Raw genomic sequence first — 23092 nt, 5'->3', positions numbered from 1 at the left:
TCAGTTTGGAAAACGAATGCCTAGATGCAAAAATAATACGGCTAGATTCTGCGCTATTAACATATAAGAGAATCTAGGTGTAAAAAATGTTGGCACTGTAGAAAAAAATTAGTTACTATATTTTTTTATCCATTTGTTTTACTATCTTTCCGATTGTACGTATTTAAAGTAATCAAGGTTATATGAAATACTGTCCAGTAAAAAAAATAAAAATATGCTAATTATAAGAGAAGCATAAATCAGGCGTTGCCTAGTATGTGAAATTAGATGAATCTCTTCACAACAATAAAGGTTTCAGTTCTTTAACTTCACTAAAATCAACAAATGGAAGAATAGAAGAAATATGGATGTTCAAACATAGGCAAAAGGGTGAATGTTACAGTGTGTAAAGTGGCCACGTAAACCAGCCAATGACAGGTCATAAGCCCTGTAAATGCCTAGACTTCCATATTCCCTTATTTAAGGTATTCTCCATCCCTGTTGTTATTTGTTAGCATAAATAATATTTTTAAATTTTGAATTCCGCAAAAACGGTCATTCCATTAGCCACGCCCCTAATACGTCACGATTCATGTTCATTTGTCCCTGCCGTTCAAATTTATTAGGAACATTGTCACGAATCTTGACGTCACAACTGTCAAAGCCAAACATGTTGTGTTTTTCTAGCGACGTGTTTTTTTTTTTAAGTTCTTTTTTAAATTTATGTACGAAAACATTTCTCTCCCATATCCATATTGATTTTGAAAATATAATAAATTATTCGTAATCCATTTAATATATTTTTATCGGCAATCGTAGTATGTGATATTTTCCTACTGGCTCTTCCGTAAAGTCGCTAGATGTCGCTTGGTAACTTTTTCCTTTGCAGGGCCACAATCACAAATAACTATAGACGTGCTAATAAGCGACGTGATAACAATTTTTCACCGTGGTTGTTTATCGTTTTCGCGATCACAATTAAACATCCGTAAACACCTAATATTGAATATCAAAATATTTACGTTTCGCGACGTATAATCCTGCTGCGCAATCGCATGTTGGAATTTCACCGGTGTAAATATGGAAAATATTCTAAAAGTGCTATTTTTATTTATTTATTATTTATCATACTATTTATTGAATTTAGCCGGCGGTTGTCACGCCAAATGTCAAGAAAAGCATTCGCCATTGTAGTTGTAATTTAATTTTCACTTTTTTGTATTAGATACTCCTTTTTATTTTACAAATGCAATATATTGTATTATTTTTATAGTAAACGCCGATTTTTCGCAAGTGAACTGTATTTATTTAAACAAGAAAACAAAAAACAAACCGACACGAGCGTTGACTCATTGGCCTGCTACACACTCGACAAGTGCATGAGAAGTAGCGAGGAAAGGAGACAGAGACGTAATGTGGCAACATTACTCGTCATGCCGCACGTCATGCTCATTGTCGCGCCCACCGCTCCATATTTTGTCGGTTTTTGAGCGCGAGTCAAGGGACCGGCAATATGAGCGCGAGTGGCTGGCCACATAATCGCGCGGTCGCAGTACGCATCGAGCGCTCACACAAGACGCACGCGTCATTTTTGAATGATGTATATTTCTTTGTGTGACATTGATATAATTAGCATTACTAAAAATGCATTGCGCGCACGCTGCCACAGTTTCATCGTCCATTGTATAGAAATACAAATGACAAGTGCGGAGTATCGCGATTAATTGCGCGAGTAGAGTAGTGTGCGGGCGGAAAGGGCAACATCTGGCGAGAGAGCGGCAGCGCGAGGAGCATAGCGATGAGCAACGCAAGGAGCAGAGTGTGGCAGGGCTGTTAGATATTTCACACGCGTTGACTTATGACTGCTATAACCTCAGCATGTTCATCATAGTTAATTGTGATCGCTCAGCATGTTTTTAAGCACGTCCATAGTTATTTGTGATTGAGCTACTGAGACGATATTTTAACATGCATAATGTAACGTGATATAGTAAGTTAATGGCAGTGCTAAGCGTAACATAACAATAAGTAATAAAAACGAAAAAATAAAACCATACACGAAAAGAAAATAATTTTATTGAAGAGTTGAATTAAGTGTCGATAGTAGATAACTCGGCATTCAAAGAGTGATAGTGAAAATTAATGATAGGTGTTATATCCAGTGACAAGGCTCTCTCCGCACATCCTCGCGAAATACCTGAAAAGTCCGTGGTGTCGGCTTCCACGTCGAGTGAGCAAGAACCGATCGAGTCGACGGACTTGTCCATTTTTTTGACGGTCAGCTCCTTGGTGCGCTCGTTGATCAGAACATCGTTCTCGCCGATGTCGATCGCGTAGGCGACGCCCGCATCGCGCGAAGTCACGGCAGAGCCGCTCGGGGCGGGCGCGCGAGACGCGCTCGCATCGTTCGCCTTGCTCCCGAGGACCAGAGTGCTCTGGCTCGAATAAAACGGTTCGGAATAAATACCGTCGTCGTCGGCTTCTTTTTCGTTTTCGTTCAGCAGTCGTTCGTCCTTCCGCCGCTGTATTCTGTTGAAGTGGTTTTCTAGTTTATCGAGCCGCTTCTTGCATTCGCTGGCGTTCGAAATGCCGGGGGTGTCGAGCAGGTCGGGAGTGTTGCGGCCCTTGAAAACCGGGGAAGACTCCGCGCTGTCCAGGTAGAATTTGCAGTATTTGGAAGACGAGAAATCGTCGGCGGACGACGCTTCCGATCGCCGGGAATCCAGAAACGTCTCGAGCGAAAAGAACGACTTCGGTCTGAATCGCTTCTTCTTCGGCGACCTTTCGACGTCCGATTGTAGCTTAACCGCGTTACATGTTTGGACCATGGACTTGGGTCTCGCGCGATTTCTTTCCGCCGCGTCGAGACTCAGCGTCTTGCGGAACCTGTCGTTGAGCTGCGCGAGCAGTCGGTGCCGATCCGCGCCGGAGGACGCCGCGTCTTCGCGAGGGCCGATCGCTTCCGGCGAAGGGGCGTTCCTCACGGCCAGCAGGACAACGGAGGCGGAAGACTCCTCGGAGTCAGGAAGATCACTGCGGAAATAAGAAAATATTAATAAAGGAACACAATAAATAGATGTGAATAAGCGGTTCAAGGCATTCACAGAGCCTGAGTGGATGAGGAATACAGTCCTGTGTAGGAGATAAAATCAGAATCCTGGACGAGTGTTTTCCACCCAGGTAAAAAATTCTGGATAAAGAAATCTAGTGGAGATAAGTCCGCCTCGTTGTGTAGTGGTTCGCGTGTTCGCCTACCATTATTGAGGACTTAGGGTCGATTCCTGGCAGGGTGGACGTGATATGTTGTTTTTTTAAATTTTTAATGCAATATGTCATTGTTTGTGTACTGTATAAGACTGATCATTTTACATTCAAATAACAAACTTGACCACCATTTGTGGATAAACGAGTTTTACAAGTTAGGCTGACGATATACAAGTAAATACTGACGTGTAATAATTCTAGAGCAGTTGTATTTAATTTTTTTGAATAAGAGATTTCAATAATTTTTAACACAAAAAGCGCAATGCAAAAGGCTGTGTCATATTGATTAATAAAAAGCATTGTACATGCTTAGAATTCCAAATTCCATGAATATTCATTTAAACTTATAATTAGAAATCAAACACTGATTTGAGTCTACTGAATACTTTATTTTATTTTTACAAATATAAACATATAAAAATAAAACTTCGTTCAGTTTTATTTTTATATGTTTATATTTGTAAAAATAAAATAAAGTATTCAGTAGACTCAAATCAGTGTTTGATTTCTAATTATAAGTTTAAATATGGAGTTCTACAAAATAAACACCAAATCAATCAATATTCATTTATATTATATAAACTTATACTTCAAATGGTACCAAATATGGAACAAATGAATACACATTTTTTAATGAGAAAATTGAGTGCACTATTTTGATGCATGCCACTATAATTGTTATGTAGGATTTATGTTGCTGAGGGTTGGAGCTCCTACCCCAGTTAGAGATCAGCAGAAGACATTTGAATGCGTATTTATTACATGGCGAATAAGATACAGCACTTGGTTGTGTAGCGCGAGCGTGGCGGCGATGATGGGTTTAAGATACTGCACTTGGACTACATGCTAGAACTGAGTGACTGCGTTGAACTGGATTTGTTGGGCTGACTGGGCGTTGACTGCGCCTTGCTGTCTCTTTATAGGCCACGTTCCTTTATTCTTCATATCTCCATGGTAGGGACCATGTTAATGTACTGCAAGCCTTTGATCTCATGTTTCGGAGAATGTAATGAATTGAATCCGGTCATTGCGAATGCTGGGTTATGACCAAAAGATATGAAAACATTATATTGGTATTTGAAAGAAAAATATTAAGGAAGATATTCGGCACTGTCAACCAAAACTTAGTGGAGGAGACGGTTTAATCATGAATTAGAGGCACTGTATGGCGAACCCAATATTGCACAATTCATAAAAATAAGAAGATCACAATGGTCGGGCCATGTGCACAGAATGAATGATAACCGTACCCCAAAAAAGATTATTTAAACCACTCCGAAAGGCAAACAAAGAAGAGGCAGACCAAAATTGAGCTGTATAATGTGGAAGGTGACATAAGAGCAATCGGCCCCACGAACTGGAGAAGAGCCGCAGGGTGCAGGAAGGAATGGAGACAGATTCTGGAGGAGGCCAGGGCCCACAACGGGCTGTAAGGGAATTCAATTCAATAGCAAACGCTGACTTGCTTCATCGGTCGTCGCCTTATAATTTCAGGTGAAATTATTTACCACGCGTGTGTCATCGATCATGGACTATGAACCCCACAGTTATGGCGCATCACTCAATAAGTTCGTAGGATGACATATAGTTGGCGCTACTATTGACCAATCCATTTTTAGGAAGTACCAGTCTTCAAATAATACATGCCAAAATGTCACAAGGATCTGACGTTTAGTTCACAAGTTACAGGAAAAATCTGAATTTTGTGTGTTGATACACTATTGCATTTTAATGGGAAAAATTACCCGCATTAAGTGGCCACTTAAACCAGCCATAAGCCCCGTAAAAGCCTAGGCTTCCGTATTCCGTTCTCAAAAATGTTTCCTCTCTCTGTCTCAACAAACTTAGGGGAAAAATGCCGTTCCAGCAAAGCCCCGGCTCGACAAGTGTTATTTGGACTCTGCTCCATCTAGACAAACGGTAGAGAAGTGGTTTTCTGATTTTAAACGCGGAAAGACACCGTTGATGCTAAACGCTCTGGTCGCCCGAATTCGGCAGTTGTTTCATCCATAAAACATAAAAAAATAGTCCACAAAACAGTTTTCGCCGATCGTAAATTGAAGTTGCGTAAGATAGCTGGCACCTTAAAGATATCAGAAGGCAGTGTATTCACTATTTAGCATCAACATTTGTCTGTGGGAAAGCTCTCTTCAAAGTGGGTACCGCTTGTTTGTTCACAGTTGATCAAAAACAACAACGCGGCAACAATCCGGAGCACTTTTTGTACCTTTTTTTAGCTCAATAAAAAGATTTTTTTCATGCGGTATGAGACAATGGATGAAACATGTATCCAGCACTTATTCTTAGAGGCGGAAGTCAGTGCTATGCAAGCTCCTGACGTCACTGCGACCTGTGAAGATCTATTGAGACGGGTCTCCGTGAATAGTTCTCGCCCTCCAAGCCCAGGTCTAAAAAGAACCTGGCTACAGTGTGGAAGGCGAGACTTTACATTTTGCTAAATCTCCCCCTCCAAGTCCAGATCCGTAAAATACCAGGCATTAACATCCTCAGGTTTAACCAGTAGTCCCCCGAGGATGAGGCTACATTCACGTAGAATGTGTATAGGTGTTTCCTCAACTGCACTGCAGAGCCTACATCTAGAAGTTTGGGAAAGGTTCATTCTAGCAAGGTGTTTGTTCAATTTGATCTGAAAGAGATTTGGCTCCCATGAAGAAGTGATTGCCGAAACTGAAGCCTATCTTGAGGCCAAAGATAAATCGCGTTCTACAAAAATGGCATCGAAATGCTCGAGAAGCATTGGAATGAACATATCACTCTTGAAGGAGATTAAGTTGATGAATAAAGTCAAATTTTGCCTAAAAGCTGTTATTAGAACTTATTGAGTGGTGTTGCTATGATTATGAGCCCAACAAGGAAAGACATTTTTACTAACAATAATCAAACTGATGTGGTTGATGAATACGTATACCTAGGACACAAAGTCAAACTTCGTAAAGACAACCAGACAGCGAAGTTGTCAAGAAGCATAGGGCTACGTTGGACTGATTTCGGCATACAAAATTTTTGAGAATAAAGAAATCCCAGTTTAAAACCACATTTAAAGAAAGATGGACCAGTCTGTTATCGAAACCATGAAACGCCATTACAGAAGGCAACTTTTGGTAGAGGGCGAAGACGAAGAAGGTGTGTTGACTACCCACAAAAAATCAATTTGAAAGATTGCTAGCAGCAAAGAAGACCTGCAATTCTTGGTAACAAAGGTCTATGATGTATGCAAAGGAAGCGGATTTGCCAATGAACGTTGATAAATCGAAAGTGATGGTTTTTGAACGGGATGAAAGTATAACTAAAGGTGAGATCAGTGTGAACAGAGATAGTCTGAATCAGGTGGAGGAATTGGTGTATCTAGGAAATATATTTACTAGGGATGGAAAGGAGGGTAAGTGCAGGGAACAGGGTGATTGGTGATTGAGGCAAAACCAGCAGTCCACAATGAAGGTCTGGTGATGACACTTGTGTATGGGAGCGAAGTATGGAATTAGAATAAAAATTATGAAAGTATGTTGAATGCTGCCAAAATGCAACCTTTCAGGCGAATGTGTGGTAAAACTATGCATGATGGGTGCACAAATGTCAAGATCTGTGCATTATGAAGACTGAGACAAGCATTATCGACAAAATCAAGAAAAGAGTGCTGCGGCGGTTTGGACACGTAGAGCGAATGGACAGCGAAAGAACGGCTAAAAAGGATCTAAGATGCGATTGTTGATGGATGCAAAAAACGAGGAAGACTGAGCCTTGGTTTAGATGTTGCAATTATCCTACTGTGGGTACCATCTTTTTTTCTCTCCGGCCCTGATAACAACCAAACTGTCACCGAGTGAATACGTGTTTTCATATTCCCAGAGCGATCGCCAATAATTTGTTTTAGCGATCAAAAAGTCATTGTGTCTTGTTATTGCATATTAATAATCAGGAAACCGACAAGTGCCGAGCTTTTCTGACCCCACGACCTGATCCTGCCTGCCGCGAGATAAGTCTGAATAATAAGGTGCCAAAAACCCCAGTATAATAAAGGTAATTGCATTCATTAATATTAGGGTTCAGTAGCAAGGAATGTAAAGATAACACAAATCCGCGAACCAGTTATTCGAACGTCCATCAGCTTCTGGCGATTGGCGCGACCACGTATTCTGAATGCAAAAACAGAGTGATATGACGTTCTTTCCTTTCTGCCTACCCCTACGGAGCAGCAGCGTGATGGATAGTTTATCACAGCATATCTTGGTATTTTTTTTCATTACATGAAGGTAAGATGATCAATAGAGAGGTATGAAGCGCCCGATGTAATTAACACCAATAAGGCGGAGCGCTTGGGGTGGACGGCCATATAATGATAATGGATGACGAAAACCCCATAAAACACCTAACGAAGACCAGGAAGGCACAAAGAGCGATGGATGGTCAGCATCAGGGCTGATACGACAACGTTGGAAGTGGGGAACTGGAGAGCAAGGGAAAGACAGCCGAGGCCCACCCAGAGCTGTCGAGTTAATGATGAAGATGATCAGTCTTACGCTTTAGGTGCCAGTCCAGGGACTATGAAATATTCTAGTGTAAAAACACCTTGTCGGGAATCGACCCCGAGACCTCTCGCATGGTAGGCAAACGCGCTGACCACTTCAGCATGAAGCCGACCATCACTACTGGAATCAGGTTGTGGAAGAAAGAAACTCTAGCTACAGGACCACAACCCGGTTCAAACATAATATTTCATATTGATCTTGCCAAGATTCGAACCCGGAACCTCAACCGTGGTAGGCGAACGCGCCAATCTCTACACCACAAGGCGGATTATGTTTTCTTTAGTCAAAAATACTTCAGAACTGTATGATCGGTCTGGGACACAATTTAATTAATTTAATTTACAGAGAAATTTCATAACACTGTCAAACTTTGGTATTGTCTTTATGAAAATAGTTTCAAAATACAATTTCAGGCATCAAAAGCACCAACTTTCTCATTCTAGGAAGGTAAATTAAAAGGTAAAAACAAAATAAAAATAGTGACAAATATATTTACAGCAAAACATAAATAAAAAATAATAAAAAAATACTTACAGAAAGGGTGGAAAGGAGAAGTTTGAAAAGATTCAATCCACACTAGTCATCACACCATGCCAACACCGGAACAACAAATTATTTATACAGAAGGTACGGGTTAGCCACATCTCATATTTAGCAAACGTCCCATTGCCCTCGAATAGAAAAAAAGAGATGGCAAATTGATAAAGAGATACATTTCCATAGATCATATTTGTCTATTTAATTACGAGGTATATCCAGAAAGTTCCGTTTGTATTTCTTGCCATCGCAGCGCTGCGTTTTACTTACCCTGACCTGTTGAGAAGGAATTGACTCAATTATGATTTAGCTGATTGTTGTGTACGCTTCGTGGTGCTTGTTTAAAATGCCGAATAAAATTGAAAAATCCCACGGTCCGTGATTTTAAACTTCTTCCTTAATGCGAAGAACTTTAAACGAGATATAGATCAGTTGCAACTGAGAGGGGAAACATTTTTGAGAAGAGAATATGGAAGTCTAGGCATTTTCAGGGCTTATAACCTGTCATTGACTGGTTTGAGTGGCCACTTTACACACTGTGTAACATTCAAAATTCTGACTTATATTTAAACATCCACATTTCCTCGGCTTTTCCATCTGTTGCCTTTTGTGCAGTAAAAGAGCTGAAACCATCATCATGTGGGTGAGATTCATCCGGCTGAACCAATTCACCTAACAGGCAACGCCTGAAAACAATTTCTATTTTTTATACTTCCTTTATGAAACGCCTAGACTTCCACATTCTCTTCTCAAAAATGTTTCCTCTCTCTGTAGCAATAAATTTTTGATCTAATTTTATGTTATTTGGGTGTCTCCGTCTTTCAATTGGCTCTTCTGTCATTCGCACGCTGTAATTTCTGGGTTTATGCGGAATCTCTGGTTCGAAGACGAAAAGATGTCCAGTGCCTATAAAGAGTTCCACTAAAGTAGATTTTTCAGGGTTCCCAAGTTTACACGCCCGTCTGCGTTCGTCAAAAAAATATCTAAACATGAACCTGCCTTTTTTGACCCATCAAACAGAACATTGCGACGCGTCATTAAAATTGATTTAAAAAAAAAAAAACGGAACATTCTTGGTGGATATACCTCTTACACGTCTCGGAGATGGTTTTCTGCACACGACCCTTTGTATAAATGTTAATTTCTGTTTTTTTGGGGTGGGGGTAAAAGAGCGGGGACAACAACATCAAAGAGCGCCAATAATAAAACAAAAACCACTACAAGAAAAAATAAATTAGTATATTGTTAAAAAATGTGCCACCTACGATCCAATTGTAAAAAGCGCAACAATGAATATAAAACACACATTAAGCATATTACAACAGAGATGGAACGATTAGTTCATGCTTTTACCCGCTGAGACGGATTAAATGCATACGCAAAAATTTGCCGGTTGATGCCGCCCGTCAATTAATAAATGCGTTTGTAGTGAGAATCGATTATTGTAATGGTATCTACCAGGGGCGAATCGTGTATAGAAGCGATTATGCGCAGCTTACCATTATATTTAACTATCCATAATAATGTTTTACAGTGCTTTATTTACAGAAAACCAAAAAAATCATTACCAATAATTACTAATCACAAAGACAAAGTCCATAAATATAATAAATCTGGGATATACCAATTAAATTGTAATGATTGCGATTCAATCTACATTGGAAAAACTAAAAGAAACTTTGATATTAGAGTAAAAGAACACTTAAGATGCTTAAATAATAATATTTTTTCTGAATTCGCAAATCATCTGATAGAAAATAATCATAACTTCAATAAAGACACTGGATTCAAAGTACTTCATGTTGAAAATAAAATATTATAATTAGATTACTTAGAAATTAAAAAAACGATTCATAATAAGAAAACAATAATTAATAACCAAATAAACAATATTTCCTTTAGTCCTCTCCTGTCTAACTTCGAAAATAGTAATATCAAATTATCACCCGTGAAAGGAAAAATCGACTTGATTTATTGGGTCCACGTGTAGTATTTAGTGAACATGATAAAAATAAAAAGGGAATCAATTCATTAGTTACGTAAACCTTGTCGAAGAAGCTTGTTTGCTTTGAAACCGGTCGGTGGAAAATAAAATTTAGTAGTTAAAGTTATTTTATTTATTTTATAAAAAAACTTTTTTTATTTTTTTTATTATTATTGCGATATTTTATTTATTTTTTACGTGTGGAATGATAAGGAGTAGCTTTTTTATTGTACGCTTTTTTTCTTCTTTTTTGACATTACATTTAGTAATTTACTTATTTATTTATTTATTAACGGACATTGTCCATGTATACAATTTATAAGGTTTAAATATTACAATAAAGAATAGTTTAAAACATTTTAAAAAAAGAAAAGAAGCATTGACAAACATAAGGGACATCGAGACAAGATTTGGACTATTTATTTAGTGCTCGTTCAAATCGTTGTAAACTTAAACCAAAAAAGTCCAGATCTTGTCTTGAGTTAATAATACGACAAAGACGGGTCATTGGAGAATTAAGGCCATAGTTCGTTCTAAGCTGATCGATGAACAGTACTTCATTGTTTCTCAATCTACGAGTCGGAATATTGAATTTTACTTGTCCCAGTAATGATGGCACATCGATTATACCATTTAGTATGCCGAACATATATATGGAGTCAATATTAGTTCTACGTTTATGTAGACTAGAAATATTTAACATTGACTCTATTTCAGCATAAGAATAATTATCTCTCTCTAGTCCGAGCATCCACGCTATTTTTCGAAGCGAGCGATGTTGGACTGATTCAATGTGATTTATGCGATTGACATAGCATGGAGACCAGACCACTATTCTAGGAGGCATATTCTAGAAGAGGGCGAACAGTCGAGCAATAAAGAGTTTTGATTGTACGGACATTAGTCAAATCAGAGGATATTCTGTTACTGAAGCCAAGTAATTTCAGTGATTTATTCACTGTATTATCTATATGCTCGTTGTATGTCAGTGTATAGTCCAAAACAACTCCTAAATTATTAGACGCAATGTGTACTAGCTACACATCAACACGCACCGGGGAGGGGGGGTTGGCGCGGTCTTTATCCAATCAGTCGCAAAATGGTTTGTTTAATTATTATAAAAACTTTATTTTATTTTAGTTTTTGAGTTTTTTATTTTATTTTTTATAATTATTATTTTCTTCAATTAAGTTGTTCTTCTTATAAGGCTCAATAATTATCGCAAATGTTATACTCGCTGCATATGTATGTATACTTATTATTATGTTATCCGCACTGTAAAATGTACATACATATCTAAATTTAATATCTATTCTTAACTTCTTATTGGTAATATTTATCTTTTAGCTTACGAGAAGGCCTGTAATTGGATCTTAATATATAATTTAACCTACACTGTAATTAATAAATATTGTAATCTGTTGGCTTTCCAAAATAAAATAAAATAAAATAAAAAATGGAAGTCGCATTGTTCGAAATAAGAATTGGGATGATAAAATGAGGCGCGACACGGTACAACAATTGTTGAGGTACCGAGCGTTAATATTTCTCTCTTGGCCGTGACCTGCATGCGAGACCTTAGCCGGCGCGCGTCTTCTATTAAAATTATTAACAGAAGACGCGCGCTGGATAGATTACGCGCAAAATACAGATAGAAAAATAATTGAAGGAATATAGTTTGGAATCCTCGATATACAATGTATATATCACAACTAGATAGAATACAGAATGGATTCGAGGACTACTGTGGCTTTGCATCATTTTGGAACAATTTCATAGTAATACATTCAAGTTTCCTCTCAAACATAACCATTATACACGCTGCACGTCTAATGATGGCTTGGTAGTACCAAAAGTATGTAATAAATATGGAAATAGAACTCACAAATATTTAGTACCTAGAATTTTTAATTTATTTCCAAAAGAACTTAAACTTATCTCACATTGTAACAAGAGCAAAATAAGAGAGTGGCTACTCGATCAAGAGTTTATATATGAATAGTGGCTTAGGTGTAAATATTTTATTTTTTCATATGTTTTCTTGTATTTGAAAAATAAATTTATATATTATTATGTGTATAAACATGTTTATTCTGATCTTTCCGGCTGTTAATTTTTATATGTTATTCATTGTTTTTATAAATGTAAATAATATTATTAAGTCAGTATAAATATAATCTTCACCAACAAGCTACAAAAAGTGGCTTGGTGGGATTTTAGTTTTAGTAAAAATATAACAAGTAAAAAAATTTTAAATTGTAAAAATGTATAATTATGCTATTAAATAAATAAAATAAATATTGTTAATAAAATATTGTAAGATTCCTTAAACTTCTGGATCGTAAATCTCTTACATATTTTGACTCGTACGAAGACTCTTCTTCCTTTCATAGTTTAACTTCTCTTACTAAACGCAGAAGCATTTCAGATCTGTCTTTCCTCTTCAAAATTTTAAACAATTTTATCAATAGTCCATATCTCTCGGAGCATATTTCAATCAATTGTCCCATAAAGTCAACACGACAAGTTCATTTTTTTAATAATTTACTGCCCAAAAAAAATTATGTTCAAAACTCGTTTATTTGTCGTAGCTGCTCCGAATTTAATTTACTTTGTCCCCATTTAGATATTTTTACTACAAAATTTTGTGACTTCAAAAAAAAAACTTTTTGAAACACTGTAAAATGAAACATTTGTCAGTGTGTAATAAATTTATGTTCCTTTAATTATGTTTATTTTATTATAATATCAAAATGTTGAATTGGTCAACTATATTATGAAAATCCCTCTCCTCCCCTCCTCCACTCTATTTCCTCACCCCTTAACCTTCTTACGAGCTGTTTCTCGTGCCTTATATAATATATGATCTTTCTCTTTACTGTGTAACATGTTCTCTCATTATATTTGTGAAAAACTTTAACTGGATGTATGTACTATTTTTTTATATTTTGTATTCTTATATAACAACTGTTATTTTTCCTTAATAAATAAAAATAAAATAGATGTTCAAATTTCTTTAAGTTTAAAAAAAAATCTAAACATAGTTAAATAAATATATAAACAGCACCCCAGGGAGTCGAATCCAGTACTTGTCTACAAAAATTTGGACAAACTCAAAATATTGTTGATAAATCCACCTGGTCGGTCCATGAAGAAGTATAGAAATTGAAAAAATAACATTTTCAGGCGTTGCCTAGTCTAGTATGTAGGTGAAATAATTCAATTGGATGAATCTCACCCGCATAAATAAAGGTTTCAGCTCTTTAACTTTACAAACATACGTGGAGGGTGAAATTTAGTTTTAAGTTATTTTTTCCCTTAAATATTTCTTTCTTGCAATATGTAAATATAACAATTTTATTTTTAATTTTTATTATGGATTGTTTAAAGGATGGCAAGCGGATGTATGATTTGTATCATATATTTGCTGCTATCGTATTTCAGTTTTTATGTACATATTATTACTTGTTACTTTATTACTATTTGTTGCTATACTATTGTTGTTAACATACCTATGTGTAAATATTTTTCTGTCCCAAAATGAGTTTGTTGTAACTCCTGGGAGTACAAAAAAAAAATTTTGTATGATTTAATAAAAAAAAAATAAAAAAACATTAACAGATGAAAGAATTGAAGGGCTATAGATGTTCAAATATAGGCAGAATGGTGAATGTTACACAGTGTGTAAAGTGGCCACGTAAACCAGCCATTGACAGGTCATAAGCCCTGTAGATGCCTAGATTTCTATATTACCTTCACTTTAATGTTCTTCATTTCTGTTGTAATATGTTAATTACGTCAGTTTACAAAAATGTTAAAGAGATAGGACAAATTGACCAATGTAAATCGACATTAGTTGTTGTTCATGAAAAAAACTATTTTATGTCTCATTTTTCACTAAATAATTGTCTTGAACACACTATAATAGGCTTGTTTTCGGGTTTTTATATCAATTTTTGGAGTTTCGGGAAACAGAGTTTTATGTTTGCATAAAAAAACGAATAAAATTGATTTCACGGTACAATATCAGTGATCAGTGATTTCCGATCACTAGCGACATTTATTTGGCAGCTGTCCTTTTAATCAAGCTATATTTTAAGGACTATAGCGGACCTTTGGCTTGCCTGATATTTATTACCTTGGAAAAAGACTTTTCATTGATAAGTAGGTACCTTAGTACTTGTTTATGATTAAACCCCAAAACTAAAAATTATTAATATTCAACTATTGAATTTATTAGAATAGAATTATTTTTGCAAATGTCAAACTCTGCTCTTCTACCAACAGGGGTGCACTTTATGTAGGAATGCGATTATCAAACATGTATTAGACGTCGGTTAATATTATTTTATGATTACTGAATTACTGATCTATAATAAAGAAATAAATGGGTAGAAAGCATAAGGAATTTGAGGAAATAATCTGATTGGGATCAATAAAAAGCTAATGTTGTTTGTACATTCAAGAACAAACTTTTTTTATAAACCAAAAAATTACATCCTTCCAATTTTTTTTGGTGGATGGAAAAAACATTTACGCTACCGTAAAACGGGGTTAAATTGCACCATCAAGGGTAACATTGCATCAAAAAAAAAAGTTTTTAGAGACACCTGTTGTCATTGCTACTAACAATAACTCATTGTTTCTCCAAATATTCAATGGATGTCACTTTTCACTCTTACCTAAGGTTATTTTCCATTCAATATGGTACTTTAGTACTGAGCGATTAGCGGTTTGGGTAGGTTGTGCAGTTTTTATGAATAATTTCTATAGGTAATTCTTATCACATCTTCAACAGTGTGTATCATTCTAAGGTGAGTAAAGTGGTTTCGTATGTTGAATTTTGTCATGTATTTGATAATACCAGTATTTCTTACTAAATTTACCAAAACATATTAATATTAATATTTCCATGTCCATGTGGAATCTATTAAGATACTGAAGGAAAAAAAAGTGATGCAATGTCACCCCGCCCTAGGGCTTACTTTGCATCATTTTTCAAAAAATTATAGCTTGTATATGAAACTACAAAATATACTTATAACCACAAAAAAGTAAAGGAAATATATTATATAACCATGACATTTATTGTCAAAAACACTACTCATCTCCTCGATGAAAAAAATCATTATATCTGAAAAGTTATTAAAAAGTGATGCAATTTAACCCCGTTTTACGGTACTAACTTTTTTTCTACTTAATACATTAAAGATTTCAATAGCTTTAAATATGATCGTAGCAAAGATCTACATTTCGCTGAAAACCGCACATAAATTGGTCCAGTAGTTATTCAGTCTATCGAGGACACACACGAACATTTCCTATTTTACATATAGATAACATTGTATTCAAACAATATTTAGATACATTGGTGTTAAAAAAATATTTAGATACATTGGTGTGGTTTTTAAAAAAAATTATATATTGTTAAGATATTAACATAAAATGAATTAAACACACAATATCAAACAATTATCAAAACACACAAAATTTGTTAAGGTGATATAATACGTGAAAAACAATGCAGTGCCCTATTCACACTTTGGTCGCGAATAGAAAAAATCTGACGTAGAAGGTAAAATTTGATTTTGAAAATATGGTGTTGCCACATATTAAATTTATTCTTTGTCAGAGCGGATAGATAATAGATAATACAGCGCATTCGTCTATCTTTCTTAAGGTTCTGGGATGCTATTATGATTCTTCTCGCGGGGGTAGAGAAAAAAAAATAGGATTTTTATTTTTGCATGCGACTAAACTTTGTCTCATAAATGGCCATTTTATTAAATATTCGTCAAACAAACCAGTGCATTCAAGTCAAAAACCACAAAAAAATAAACTTCAAACAGGAGCGCCGGTCTCTGGTTTCCAATCTACCTCCTTATCCAGTTGAAGAAGCACCCCCCTCTCCTGCGCCCCCCCATGTCCGCGCCCGGGCCAATCACGGCGCGGTGCTGGGCCGCACGCGCGGCTCCCGCTGGCGGGCGCGGTGGCTGACCTGACTGGGCTTAAAATGTTTCCAACTCGACTGGTCTTTATGCACATCGAGTCAATATGTCACATTTGCACGGAAAAATCACTGTCAAAAAATAAATAATAATCCAACGAGAAAGTTCAGTGCCTACCAGTGGCGAATTGTGTATTTATTTACAGGTAAGCTATAAAAAAGATCATATATTTGTACCTACATAGAGGTACATAATATAATGTACTATAATTTTGTTTTTCTGTGTGATACAACAACTTTCACCCATGAAATCAACTCAAACGATGTAACTTCGTGATATATTATATTATATAGATATATTATCCCCTTGAGGTGATTTTCACAAAAAAGGCGCTCTATAAATTATCCAAACTTTATTATTACTTTAATATAATAATTTACTTTAATTCATTAAAAAATAAATAATAAATACCACTATAAATTCAGTCGATATTAGGTATTCAATTGAAATGTCAACTAAACGCATTGTTCTAGTAATTAATAGTGCTAAAAACGGCCGCGTGGAGCGCTATATGTCCTGCAATATGACGCATGAAAGTAATTATGGTCTTATGTCAAAAGTACCATCTCAAAGAAAAATAGTCCTTAAGAAACAATGTTTGAAATACTGTTTTCCAAATCAAGAATCTTCGAATAATTTGTGTAATCTGCAAGTTTAATCTAGGAGAAAAAACCCGCACTGGGGTTAAGACATTAAAAATATATTATACTTATTTGTATGAAAAAATAAGCCGGAATAATCGGCTAGTTTCTTGGCTCACCGCAGGCGCTGGGCGCACTTTATTGAAATTTATATTTATATTAGGATAAAAATACAAACGGTGGAAATGATTTAAAATAAATGGTAATTATTTATTTGTTTTTCTGTAAATAAAGTTACAATAAAACATTATTATGTTTAGTCAAATATAATGGTAAGCTGTGCATAATCGCTTCTATACACGGTTCGCCCCTGGTGCCTAGGGATATTGGAAATAAGAGCATTTAATTGCACGACCAAATTTATTTCTACGAAATGTTTTTTTTTAAATGGAATTTTAAAACGTCACAGGTTCATGGAACCATAAGCAATCAATTATAGCGCTTTTGTGATAGATTTCCGGTTTCCGGGTAGCCATTTTTTTTAAAATGTCTATTGCATTTCGACAGCTACGGGGTTCTACTTTTCAATGTCAGCAAAACACACAAAACATCTTGTGACGGAACGGGCGGAGTAATTTCAAAATAACAAAACTAGTGTCTTTCATTTCCTCAACTCTTCCGTGTGTTGACTTCTGTGAAGTAAAAGAGCTAAAACCTTTCATGGAAATGTGGATTTAAAACATAGACAGAATGGTGAATGCTACAGTGTTTAAAATGACCACCAAAACCAACCAATGACAGGTCATAAGCTCTGCAAATGCCTAGACGTCCATATTCTATTTTCAAAAATGTTTTCCCTCCGTATTGCAACAAATGTCGATCTTAATAAGACCCTAGAGAGGAAATCCAGCCTGTCCAAATGTTTGCAGAGGCTGAATTTCCTCCCCAGCGAGTTTTTCAGATCTAAATTTGTTGCAACCGAGAGATTTTTTTATTTGAAAAGGGAATATGAAAGACTAGACATTTACAGGGCTTATGACCTATCATTGGCTGGTTTAAGCGGCCACTCCACACACTGCGCAACATTAACCATTCTGCCCATGTTAAAACATCCACATTTCCTCGACTCTTCCATCTGTTGACTTTTGTGAAGTAAAGGAGCTGAAACCTTCATCTGTGGGTGAGATTCATCCGGCTGAACCAATTCACCTACTAGGCAACGCCTGAAAACTATTTTCCAATATTTACACATCTTCGTTTACCAGTTAGTTAATTCAACAATGTTTTGAGTATGTCCAAACATTTGCAGACAGGCTGGATTTGTTGCAAAAAATGCGATCTGTTTTTATTTATTTTATTATAATGAACTAGCGGACCCGACAGACGTTGTCCTGCCAGAACGTTGGCTTGCCTGCTATTAGCATGGAAAAAGACTTTTCATTGATAAGTAGGTACCTAGGTACTTTTTTATGATTGAATTCCAAAACTAAAAATTATTAATATTCGAATACTGAATTTAAATAGGTGCCTAGATACTTGTTTATGGTTGAATTCCAAAACATAAAAATATGCTTTTTTAAGTATAGAATTCTTTTTGCAAATGTCAAACTCGACTCTTCCCACCAACAGGGGTGCACTTTATACATGAATGCGATTTTCAAAAATGTATTGAATGTCAGTAAATATTATTTTAGTATTACAAAAAATCCAGTAAAAATAAATAATTGGGAAGAAATTAGAAGGAATTTAAAGAAAGAATCTGATATTTATCATTTTGTCAAGTGTCAAATTTTGCTCTTCTAACAACAGGAATGCACTCAATTTAGGATTGCGATTTTTAAAAATGTATTGAATGTCAGTTAAAATAATTTTAGTATTACCAAAAACGAAAGAATTTAAGGAAATAATCTGATTGGTATCCATAAAAAGCGAATGTTGTTTGTAAACATTTAAAAACGATATTTTTTTAAACGCAAAAAAACAACATCCTTCCATTTTTTGTTTATATATGCATTCTCGTCGAATGCAACACTGGTAAGTCGACGAAAAAAAGATTTATGCTTCTAAATTTTTTTTACATATTCGATTGAAAATTTTGGTATCGACGAACATACTTTAGTATCAAAGATCTACATTTCGCTGAAAACCGCACGTAAATCGGTTAAGCCGTTTATTTTTTTATTTAAATTTCATTGATAAACCCTTACCCAAACCCTTACATACATTTAACAAAATATTTTCACTTTTAAAATTCACATTCTACTGTTAATAATAATATTTTTAACATCTTTTGTAAAGGTTGTCTGAGTCTTGTTTAGTTTTGTCTGGTAGTTTATTGTATAATTTCAGTCCATGGTTTATTAGTCTCGATTGTCCTTTTCTCGTTTTAAAAGATTGTATATGATATTTTTCTGATATTCTCGTATTGTGTTCATGTTTACTACAGTTTTTTTCGAGTTTTAATTCTTCGTCTACAATTACCTCAGTGGCTAATTTATGAATAAATTTTAAAGATTCTAGTTTAAAGAGTTCAGTTATATTTAATTGTTTAGTTTGTTCAAAAAGTTATGATAAGTTCAGTGACATCACACGTACAGAATAGTTATATATGCAAAGATAACCACAAAGTGCTGTAAATATAACATTTATAACTGTATTTTCACAGTGCCATATGCACCACAACGCACAAATAGGATGAGACACTTCAGTGAACAATAACAAGCGCGGGTCGCGATTTTTTCATCCGATTTTGATAATTTTTTTAAACGTGTTTTTTGTTGTGTTTCGCTCGGCGAAAATCCGACGCAAGTTTTGGCGTTCGGTCGCGTCAGAAGCGCCCGGAATGCGGTACTGCGGCTCGGATTCGAGATCGAGACCCGACTCAGGTGATTTGGCCGCCGGGGCGTAAACAGGGGACGCGCGTCGCGGCGGAGACGCCCGAAGCGGCGCTCGGGAGACGTCGGCCGCCGTATATATAGACCGGGATCCGTCCCGAATCCGGAGTGATTCACGGCGTGGAGGAGATAATTGGAGTTTTCGGAGCAGACGGAATTCCAAGTTCAGACCGAGCCGAGCGAAGGGACTGACTTCTGCGCTCGCTGCCCAAGTTCAAGGGAACGCGTGCGGCGCGAGTTGTGGAGAAAGCTGCGTGAACGACGCATCAACGACGAATCGACAGCTCAGTAGCTCAATCACAAAAAAACTATGGACGTGCTAATAAGCGACGTGATAACAATTTCTCACCGTGGTTGTTTATCGTATTCGCGATCACAATGGAACATCCGTGAACACCTAATATTAAATGTCGAAATATTTAGGTACGTTTCGTGACGTATAATCCTGCTGCGCAATCACATATTTGAATTTCACCGGTGTAAATATGGAAAATATTCTAAAACTATTTTTATTTATTTATCACGCTATTTATTGCATTTAGCCGGCGGTTGGCAAGCCAAATGTCAAGAAAAGCAGTCCCCATAGTTATTTAAAATTAAATTTTCACTTTTTTGTTTAAGATACTCCTTAACAAATTACAACAGGAATGGAGAATACCTTAAAAAAGGGAATACGGAAGTCTGAGCATTTACAGGGCTTATGACCTTTCAATGGCTGGTTTAAGTGGCCACTTTACACACTGTGTAACATTCACCATTTTGCCTATTTGTTAATCTTGACGACTCCCGAGGGGGTGAAATCCAGTATTTTGTCTACAAACATTTGGACGAACCCAAATATTGTAAGATACTCATTACTTTTTTGCAAATGCAATATTTTGCATTATTGTTTATGGTAAACGCCGAATTTTCGCCAATGAACTGCATTTATTTACGAGGAAAACAAAAAACAAACCGACACGAGCGTCGACTTAGAGATTACACACGCGTTGACTTATGACTGCGATAACTTAAGCATGTTCATCATTGTTCATTGTGATCGCTCAAATGCTTAGCATGGCACGCCGATAGTTATTTGTGATTGAGCTACAGGGCTGGTATTCCGAACGCTCTCGCGGCCGTATTATCTCGTGTATTTACACACAAAATACACGAGAGTGGTTCAGAATAGCACCCCAGGAAATTATTAATTATTATTATTAGATTAATCAATTACAAAAGAGATGAAGAACATTTTAGAAGGAAATATGTTACTATTGTAATTCATATATGTAGATACTGTTGTAATGATACGTAAAAAAATAACTGTATTCTTTGTTTCGTCTGGACTGTTGAGATGGTTTAGTTACTTAATCGAACACAAGTTTGCGGAGTTCAAAAAAGGAATGTCAGCTGTTCCCTATAAGCTGACTATGGGCTCAAGTTAGGGTTGCCAACTCAGGCAAGAAAATCCAACGTAAATAAAAAAATATATAAAAAATACTTATTGTTTAGTATCCTTTAAACTTTTGAACAGTAAAAAAAGGCAGACCAGTTAGTTTTAAACAAAAAAACAAAGTCGACATTAATTCAAGTAACCACTCAAACCAGCCAATGACGAGTCATAAGTCTTGTAAATGCCTAGACTTCCATATTCCCTTCTCAAAAATGTTTTCCCTCTCTGTTGCAACAAAATTTAATCTTATAATGATAAAAAATAAAATAGTTTTATTCCACTTTTATTTATAGTTTTCACCAATGACCGGGCTTCGTCGCGATCTACGACCAGTCTGACGATGTCGGTCTCGACGAAACCCGGTCTCTGGTGAAAATTATAAATTAAAGTAAAGTCGCCAGAAATCAACATCTGCTATTTATAAAATCCTGTAAGAGCAACTTTGGTTTTTATGCCCCAATGTCCAGAATGTGTAGATTAGTCAATTCGTCACACAACTTGGAATTCTTTGGGATAGATCTTCCAGCTTTTCGTAGTTCGCCACTAAAACAGTGTGGGATGAAGATGGAATGGCATGGTTTGGCTCGAAGTCTTATATGTTTATCGTGTTTATGAACATATTGTATACTATTTATAATATATGTCAATATAATGTTCAATTTACCACTTAAAGGCGAAATCATTTCTTACGCCGATGATACCGTGATGATTTTTAATGAAAAAACTTGGAATGAGCTTAATAAAATGGCTAATAAAGACTTAAAAGTTTTTAAAGAGTGGTTGGATCAAAGTTACTTGACAATGAATTCAGAAAAAACCCACTACCTAACATTCACATTAAACAATAGAAATAGACATAACCATATAGACCTAAAATCTCACGACAAAAACTGCGGAGACCATACAAACTGTTCTTCTCAATGTGTTACCCTGACCGAAAAATCTAAGATGAAATATCTGGGAATAATAATCGACCAAAATATTAAATGGAAAGAACAAATATATTCAATGTGCAAAAGACTAAGAAAACTATTCCACATATTTTTAAAGCTTAGAGGTATTTTATCGACGGATCAATTAAAGAGTTTATTATGCTCTAGTACAGTCAATCCTTCAATATGCAATAGTTGGATGGGGGGGGGCTTATAACGCTCATCTTAGACCCTTAAAAATTCTACAAAAAAAATCATTAAAATAATACTTTATAAACCATCCTTGTTCTCAACTACCGAACTGTTCAAAGAATTTAATGTTTTAAGAGTGGAGGATATCTACGGAAAGTGCTGTATGCTCCGGGTGCATAAGGAGAGCCTCCCATCGGACCGTATTACGGGAAGGTTGAGAACAGGATGCCTCGCTCTACCGAGAATCAAAACTACCACGGCCAAACATCATTATACTTACATAGGACGGAAGCTTTTCAATAATTTACCACAAAATCTACGTCAAGAAATAACTTACAGAAAATTTAAGGATAACTTAAAGAAAAGCTTCTTGACATAATTAACATTAACTGTATTTTTAAAAAAAGAGATGTTTGTTTAATATGTGCCCGTGTTTACAAATTTTGTGTTTTTATTTAATATTTTTTTAGTGTTATATTTTCTCAATTTTTAAAATTGTTTAATTTTTTATTTATTTTATTATTTGGTTTTGCATTTTATGTTTTATTTTTATGTTATTTTGTAAACTTGCCAAACACAAGAGCTAGACTCTTTTTTGGCAAGTATAACCTTAAGTGTTCCATTTTTCTACTGAATGTATTGTTTATTTATGATAATAAAGGTTTAAAAAAAAATATAAAAAAATAGCACTATTTTTTGCCCTTCTTCGTCTTTGCTACATAGTTTTGTATTATTTTTG

At 35.7% G+C, this 23092-nt stretch overlaps 1 protein-coding gene across 4 annotated transcripts in view; it reads right to left on the bottom strand.

The window, feature by feature from the left end:
• vlc (disks large-associated protein 2) overlaps positions 1-23092 on the bottom strand; it is a 73782-nt gene that overhangs the window by 21216 nt on the left and 29474 nt on the right. For 2 of the 4 annotated variants that reach the window (XM_088230298.1, XM_088230299.1), the window contains exons 2-3: positions 16189-16390; positions 2177-3012 (exon numbers count right to left, since the gene is read on the bottom strand). The exons of 1 other annotated variant lie outside the window; for it this stretch is intronic. In XM_088230298.1, coding sequence (XP_088086424.1) covers positions 2177-3012; positions 16189-16235 — 883 coding nt within the window. In that variant the 5' untranslated portion in view covers positions 16236-16390. The remainder of the gene's footprint in view (positions 1-2176; positions 3013-16188; positions 16391-23092) is intronic. One more of the 4 variants, XM_088230300.1, reaches the window with a different exon arrangement.

The sequence above is a fragment of the Micrasema longulum genome, unplaced genomic scaffold, assembly GCF_059751315.1.
Source record: "Micrasema longulum isolate JH-2025_06_02 unplaced genomic scaffold, ASM5975131v1 h1tg000745l, whole genome shotgun sequence".
Lineage (NCBI taxonomy): Eukaryota > Metazoa > Arthropoda > Insecta > Trichoptera > Brachycentridae > Micrasema > Micrasema longulum.
This window is presented reverse-complemented; position numbering and strand designations above follow the sequence as displayed.